Below are 8,384 nucleotides of genomic sequence, written 5' to 3'. Positions count from 1 at the left end.
TGTATATAAAATAAACGCACTAATTTTGAAATCACCAAAATTTTTACGAAATTATGTTTCTCAAAGAATTGCTCCAACCACCTCTTAATCAAAATGCATAATATGACATTCGTTTACATTTAAAAGAAGTCAAGAATCACTAATGTATTTAAGTTATCAATACGCACACAAAAAGACATAAACGTACAAACATGTGTAGCCCCACTCTACATGGTACTGAGCCTGATTAAGAAGTTTTGTTTTCAAAACTTGTGATAGGCGATGCAATAAATAATAATGTAAATCAATCAACGATATCAACATTCACCAAACATTAGAACAACTTCTACTCTAATTAAACATTTAACACATAACATTGAATGCCATGTGCATAATCATGTCTAGAGGTCGATGAACAAAAGCACACATGGTAAAAGGCTACATATCTACTGTTTACTATTTACATGAGGTCGGCAACGGGCAACGGGTGTTCCCTTGTACGATACACCGAATGAGGCTAGAGTCGCTAGACCCTAGAGAGAGAAAAGAAATCTCTTGGCGACGTCGAGGCGACCGGGCAACGATGTAACCGGTTGCTAAAAGAATAGGAAAAATGTTAAATTATATGTTCCCATGCTTTTAAAATGGGTCTGAAATGTTACCTCACACGTCCTCTCACCTCCCTCTCTTTCTCTCTCCTCCCTCTGAGTGCCTATGATATTATATATCCTATGACTCTATGACTCTGGCTTATGGTTACGGAATCACAGCACACCCAGCTCAAACGACGCCGTTGAGATTTCCACTCTCAACCACCCCTCGCCGCCGACTAAATGCAAATTACTAACTCACTGGCTTAGGAAACGACGACGTTTCCAGCCTCTTGCTTTGCTTTCTCCCGCGATCGCCGACGCACCGTCTAGTCTATGTATATTTCACGTTTGAGCTCCGTTCGTGTGCTTCTCGGTGTATTGTAGTGGTGTCTGATTCGGTTGATCACCGCCGTCCGGCTAGATCCGGTGATCGACGGTCATCTGAGTGGGGAGAGCTGAAAGTGTAGGAGCCGGAGCTGAATTTGGAAAAAAGGAGCTATGTTGGATCTTAATCTGAACGTTGTCGTTTCGGGGCAAAACGACGTCGAATCGTGCGGCACCCAAATGGACGAGTCGGGGACGTCCAACTCGTCCGTTGTCAATGCCGACGCGTCCAGCACCAACGACGACTCGTGCTCCGCACGCGCCGCCAGAAATGACGCCGTCACGATCTTCAACTTCGGTATTCTCAAGGTCAGGGACGGAGAAGAAGAGGAAGACGACGACGTCGTCGTGACCAAGGAACTGTTTCCGGTCACTGGAGGCTTGAACAATTGGCCAGGGCAGGGGGAGTCCTCTTCATCATCGCCTTTGGTGAGGAAGAATCTGATGGAGCTTGGGTTCACTGGTGGCAGCGCCGGAGAGGTCAGGTTGGTTCAACAGAAGCAACCACCACAACCAGCTGCGCCGCCGCCGCAGCAGCAGGCGAAGAAGAGCAGGAGAGGACCCAGGTCTCGGAGCTCTCAGTACAGAGGGGTCACCTTCTACAGAAGAACTGGTAGATGGGAATCGCACATTTGGTTAGTCCAGTTTTGATTTACTCAATTTGGGTTTACTAAGTTTGATTTAATTTTTTTATGGGTTATTCTCGTTTGAGTGAATTTTTTGAATTTGAATGCAAGATTCAAGTGCATCCGTCCCAATTTGGTATTAATCCGATTTATTAATTTTTGATTGGGTGCAGGGACTGTGGGAAACAAGTGTATTTGGGTATGGATTTTTGACCTTGTCTATTTGATTGACTTGGATTAGTGTTAATTAATCTAATTATTTGTCAAGATTTACTATTTGGAAAATTTTTGATGAAAATTAAGTGTTGGGTTTTGACATATAGGTGGATTTGACACTGCTCATGCTGCGGCTAGGTAAAAAGACTTACTCCGTTATTTTGCTTGGATTTTCATACTGTTTGGGAATTTAGATAATTTGATTATTGTGGGAACTGTATGTACTATTGTTCTTAAATTGGGTTTGCTGAATTTAGAGCCTACGACCGCGCTGCGATTAAGTTCAGAGGAGTTGATGCTGATATCAATTACAACCTCAGTGATTATGAGGATGATCTGAAACAGGTTGGAAGATGCATATGTTTCTTCGTTAACCTAATCTTGATTAATTTGTAATGGGGAGTGGGATCGGGTTTTAATCTTTGTTTTTTCTTTTTTCTAATGAATGAGCAGATGAAGAATTTGACTAAGGAAGAATTCGTGCACATACTGCGTCGGCAGAGTACTGGCTTCTCGAGGGGCAGCTCCAGATATAGAGGGGTTACACTACACAAATGTGGTCGATGGGAAGCTCGAATGGGACAGTTCCTCGGAAAAAAGTGAGGAATTATTTTTGTGGAGTTTTCAATTTTGTACTGTATGGTTTGGGTGTAACCCACATAATCATAGTTGGCTTGGTTTCGAACTTTGAACTGAGAATTGATTTTGGATTAATTCTCAATCTGTTGTCAGTCTTCTCTTTTCGTTGTCTGAAAAACAAGTCCTAGTGCGTATTTCTAAGAAAAAAATAAATGTTGTGGGGACGGTGGTTTCATCATGGAGGTTACAATGCTTGCATGCAGGTATATATATCTTGGGCTATTCGACAGCGAAGTAGAAGCTGCAAGGTCCTAATGTCATGAATTACACTCTACCTGATTGAATTTATTACCCTGAATTCTGAACCTCATTAGGGTTCCATCCAACACATCTCTCCCTTTTGATTTTCTCGAAATTAGGGCTTATGACAAGACAGCAATCAAATATAATGGAAGGGAAGCGGTCACCAACTTTGAGCCAAGCACATATGAAGGGAAGATGATGTCTGAGGCTGGTAATGAAGGTATAGTTTTACAAATAATTTTCTAGTTGAGTTATTGCCGTCAGAAAAAAGTTCAAGAAATTTGTCTTCATAGGATTGTACTTGATTTTTTTGGTTCCTACAATGCAGATGGCAATCACAATCTTGATCTAAATTTGGGGATATCTCCCCCCTCATTTGGCACGGGTCAAAAGGAAGGCGAAGGGCGACTTCAGTTCCACTCTGGCCCTTTTGACGTGCACAATGGAAAAAGGGTAACATATAATCAGTTTGATACATCAGTTCCTTTAGATATAGTTTCATCTTGAGAAGCCCCAAGTTTCGTAAAGTTCTCGAAGGGGTGGCCCTCGTGAAGGTTTTCCTAATATTTTGGCTGGAAGGTTTTTAAGGTTTCAGACAGTAAAATATCATGTTGCTGATCTTAACATTTTTGAAACTCACTCATATGACCTTGGAAAGTGAAAGAGGAGCTAATATAGAGTTCATCTGTGGTCTTTTCTTTTTCGTAGCTGTCAAAATAAAATTAACGCGTTTCAGTCTCTCTCTCTCTCTCTCTCTCTCTCTGTGTGCTAAAACTAAACATTCTCTTCTGACTTTGCAGATGGAGCACAATGTGAACTTAACGATGAGTGATCCACCTTTTAAAGGGCTAGTAATGACATCAGATCACCATCCACCATTGTGGAACGGTGTATATCCTAGTTACTTTTCCAATCAGGTGAGTTTAAATGCGTGGTCTATAATGACACAACTCGAGTCCAATTCTCTTAGCTTTATGACTTTGTTTTAATCCTTGGACCCTACGAGTACCCTTTTTTCAATAACCATCGTAGTTCAACCTGTATGCACAATGTCATGGTGGTAGGTGAACATTACTTATGTAGTACCAGAGAACACAACTTTGTAGCTAAAGAGCTGTTAAAAAATAATAACATGGCTAGACTCATCCTGTTGTAACTATTCGTAGTTTCGTGGTTTATACAATATCGAAAACTTGGTATACTTACAAATGCTGAACTGTCTTAACTGGCGGTGTTGGAATAAGAATCAAAACTCTCTTTCATGCAAAGAATGCCTTTTCCGGTTTAGCTCTTGTTTATGTGAGGCATTGGAGGAAGTTGCATTTTGTAATTGTAAGGACTACGAAATCTTATAGTAAATTGGGGGAACGAGGATGAAGATTTTTCTGACATAAAATATTAGTATTTATTAACGAAAAAAATTTACTCTTGAATCATTTATTTGTCAGGAAAACGCAACAGAGAAGAGCCTTGCATTAGGATCTCAAGGACACCCCAACTGGGCTTGGCAAATGCATGGACAGGTTACCCCAATGCCACTGTTCTCTACTGCAGCATCATCAGGATTCTCATTTTCAGCTAACGCTCCAGCCGCTGCTGTCCACCCCTTACAACCGCCAAACCCAACAGCCCTCAATCTCTGTTCTACTTCACCAGCCGCGGCCACCACTCGCACATCTCAATGAAGCACCACCAAGCGAAAGCCGCGGCAGACTTTCCCTCCGAATTCAGAAACCAACCATACCAACGGTGGCCTTCGGATTCTTTGTATGATCCAAATATAGATTGATACATACACTGCAACTCGATTTCGGACTCCTTTTCCTGTCGTTACCGCACTCGGTTGGACATATCAGTACTGTTTTGTCGATTTGTATTTATTCTCAAGAAATATTTGTAACTAACTTGAGCTCTCATGTAAGAGCATCAAGTGGATAAGGTGGGATCTCATCTATCTAAAACTACTGTTCAGAAAGAAATTGTTAATAGTCAGCTCTTTTAAGGTTGTTTTAGCATATGAGCCATAATTCTTGTGTCTCGCATTTGTTCACTTGTCGCCGGTTTGGCCCCACAAAACCTTGCGACACAAATTTTGCTAGGAACAATCGCTCACACGCTCCTGGAAAATATGCGGGTGCAGTCAAAGTACCGTTTGCGCCAAAAGCGTGATGAGTGTCTGTAGAAGTACAACTTAGTGATATTGCTGTACATAATGCTTGCCAGTGGGAAGAGGAACAAAATCGAGAGAAGGAATTGTTTTGTGATTGCTTTACAATGAAATCAAAGCTTGTGACAAAGTTGACATGAAACTTCAATGCACCTTTCTGTCGGAAAGATTGTCCTTTGCATCCTTTCAAAGACCAGAATCATATACTTGCTAAACTCTTCACAATTTAGAACAATGCTTCGTTACAAGTTGAGACGTATAAATCACAGTTAAATGTGTAAACAGAAAAGCGAATATTTGTCAAATTGTGATTTGATTGTAAGGATTGCAAGCTGTGATTTGCTTCTAGAAGTGGAGAAAAATTCATTCACCGGATCACCAGTTGTATCTTACTTGTAAATTTTTATCATAAAAGTGACTATTTTTCAAATTGAGGTATACAAAATTCTATCCACACTAAATTCTATAAATCACTTGGTGTGTGTTTGGTAGGTGTAATCTTGAGTATGTAATATAATATTATTTAATTTACTCACTAAGCAAATATGTAGGATTCATGTGGCAGCTTCTTCTCAAGAATAAAGTTGATCATGAAAGGATAGTAACCTAATCTTGTTAAATGCTTACACATTTTAAGTGCTTTTGAAATCCAAAATACTTTTTTTTAAAGCGTTTTCAGACATTTAAAAACATTTTCCAAATGAGCTCTAAACAGCTCATTCGTAGTCCAAAATGAATAAAATCTTCTATGATTAGTGACATTAGTCCAAAGAAAAGATAAGCCTCTTTTATTTGTTTTGCACTACAAAACATGGAAAAGAAAAATTAAAATTAAACTAAAAAGAAGAAATATAAGCATATAAGATGAGACCAATAATATGTTTTTGAAGGGGAAGACCCACGTCGATGTAGCCTTTTGAAGTTGTGACCGTGAGTGACACAAAGTATTTCATCAAATCAAATGCCATTATCCTTCATTAGATTTTCATGTATTATCGTCAAACCACACTCGTACAAACTCTCACTCATGACGCTAATGTGGTTGTCTGTGTATTCGGTCCATCTAAGTCCCTTGATGTATTTGTCATTGTCCATCTACGTTGATTGCTTTCATTTTTGGAAGTAGTTGTTAACTAGAACCTACCTAGGGAAATTGATAGGTTTGAAAGCTTCCCTACTCTATTATTAACGAACAGTTCCTGTTTACACTCTTCAATTCATCTCCTATTGAGTCTATAGAGGTGGCCCGGGGCTTGGCTGGTCCATGGCTTGATGGGGGGGTGGGGTGGGTGGGTGTGGAGCTGTTTGATTTGGATAGGTTGAACTTTATTAGTGCTTTTGAGACGTTGTGTTTGAGAAGAGATGGAAGAAATTATACGGAACATGTTCAATGTCACTGTGATGTTTCAACCCATAAAACACCGCTTGATGTCTCGGCTCCTAATATAATGTTATATATAAATTTCTCTTCACGTACTGTTGTACTGTTGTAATATAGTAGGACACCACGATGACAGTAAACCTGTTTCATTTTAGTTTCTTTGCCAATGACTTTCATAGCACTTTCATGTGTCATGGAAGTTGCTCTTTCTATGTATTGACATTGTAGATCTTGTTTATTCTATTGATTGTCTAGGAAGCCGAATTTATGCATTTTCTTTGAAGGACGTACATACACGGGATACATTGTCATTAGTAGTGTCTCGGTCTAACAACACACAACGCTATGTGACACATGACATCGCAATCAAGTTCTTCATTTTTTTTGTTGTTAAATACGTCGACATGTTAAACCAAACAAAACCATAAAAAATGTGGACATGTGAGTCGCATGAGAAGACAAAGAAAAGTGACTTTTAAAGCACCTGTAAAATTTGTATTCGATTTCAATGGCCACAACTGCAACTGTAGCCCCGTATACTTTGTATTGTATTATTTGTAAGTGTACTTTCCGTTGGAAGGCCTGCCTCCACTTGTACAAGATAAGTGGTGGAGGGTTGGTAGATCTTCCTCTCCCTTGCAACCACCAAAATTGAATTTCCAAAACTCATTACAATTTGCATTTTAGGTCTAATATTCACAATTTGTTTTGGGCATGTTAAAAGAATTTTTAGAAAGGCTAAAAACATTTTTTAATAATTAGAAGCGTGTTCTTTGGCATGAAATTAAAAAAAAAAAAAAATTAATATGAATTATTAAAATGCATTCAAAAAAGCACGTGAGCAGCATTTCGAACTACTTTTCCGAGAGACGCTTTTTGGAGAAGCACTTTCAATTGCTTTCCAAGATGCACTTGATTCTTTAATAAAAATTTCAATAATTTTCACGTTAAAGCACTTATAAGCATAAGTAATTCTTATACCAGTAATCACAAATAGACTCTTTAATATTAAGACTTAAGTGGATTAATGGTCTCTGTAGTGATAGGGTATTCGGAAATAGTCCTAGTGGAAAATTGTCAACAATCTTCACCACACACCACAAGGGTTTAAATCCTAACTTTTTTACTATAAGCGCTATCTTCCGAATACCCTATCACCAGCAGACCATTGATTTGATTTGGCATAATCTTAATTCGTTATTACAACAAGCGTTGCCCTCCTATTACACCTAAATCCGAATTCTCCTTCGGATAAATTAGACTACAATATCTCTTTCCAAACCCACCCACCCTTCCTTTTTAACATCAAAGATTGGGCTAAAGGGGAGGGTGGACAACGTAAGATAGACATCAATAAAGTCGTGAAACACATGGTGGGCCAAAAAGTCCAATTGGGTTCTTATGGCTCTGATCTTCCACTTGCCCACCTAAATTTGGTCGATTGAAAATGTTGGGTTCTCAAACAAACATTGAACACGTGGCACTGAATAACACTACCCAAAATGGGATTTGGATCCTCTCCTGAGCTAATGGAGAGGATCCTCCTCATCAATCATCTTGGACCGTTGGATTTTTATCCAATGGTTACAATCATTATAACTTTAAAAGGACCCTCCTGTTTGTAGCCGTTGGATTTTGCTCAAGATGATTGATGAGGAGGATCCTCTCCATTGGCTCAGGAGAGGATCCAAGTCCCCCAAAATGAAGCCTGATTGTTTGCCCTCCTGATATGGTGGCCTCCCCATGCCCTCCTATTTTATGCAGTTACGTTAAGCCACATCAACATTTTATATTAATTTTTTTATAGAGATAATAAGACAAAAAGCAATAGAATTATAAAATATTGACGTGGTTTAAACGTGACCGCACAAATAGAAGGATATGTGAAGGGCACCATATGAGGATGGTACCATATCATATCAGGAGGGCAGACAATCTGCCTCTACCCAAAATTGGTGGGATGCTGTCGATGTTATTGTGGGCCTAAGGGGTGAGATTTCACTTTTCAAAGGGCCCCACAGCCAGCCCTAGTGTTTTTCTTTACCTTCAGTACGAAGTAACAGAAAATGTAAACTTTTACAAGGAGACCAATGAGCACGTGATTGAGAGATTGTACTAGTATTGAGGAATACTTAGCCACATGTCGTCATTCTTAA

At 39.4% G+C, this 8,384-nt stretch overlaps 1 protein-coding gene across 2 annotated transcripts; it reads left to right on the top strand.

Annotated features, from left to right (window-relative positions):
- Positions 1-625: 625 nt before the first annotated feature.
- On the top strand, positions 626-4,692 carry LOC137715299 (ethylene-responsive transcription factor RAP2-7). Of its 2 annotated transcripts, XM_068454573.2 has the most exons (10): positions 626-1,591; positions 1,756-1,781; positions 1,906-1,936; positions 2,056-2,143; positions 2,252-2,397; positions 2,641-2,685; positions 2,797-2,900; positions 3,009-3,133; positions 3,481-3,597; positions 4,129-4,692. In XM_068454573.2, exons 1-10 carry the CDS (start codon positions 1,071-1,073, stop codon positions 4,363-4,365), a joined length of 1,440 nt encoding a protein of 479 aa, XP_068310674.2. In that variant the 5' UTR covers positions 626-1,070; the 3' UTR covers positions 4,366-4,692. The 2 variants fall into 2 exon arrangements, with proteins under 2 accessions (XP_068310674.2, XP_068310675.2); XM_068454574.2 differs by lacking the exon at positions 2,641-2,685.
- Positions 4,693-8,384: the final 3,692 nt, after the last annotated feature.

Source organism: Pyrus communis, chromosome 3 (genome assembly GCF_041283825.1).
Source record: "Pyrus communis isolate YQ-2024b chromosome 3, ASM4128382v1, whole genome shotgun sequence".
NCBI classification, from domain to species: domain Eukaryota; kingdom Viridiplantae; phylum Streptophyta; class Magnoliopsida; order Rosales; family Rosaceae; genus Pyrus; species Pyrus communis.
The sequence above is the reverse complement of the archived record's forward strand: the minus strand, read 5'-3'. Positions and strand labels throughout refer to the sequence as shown.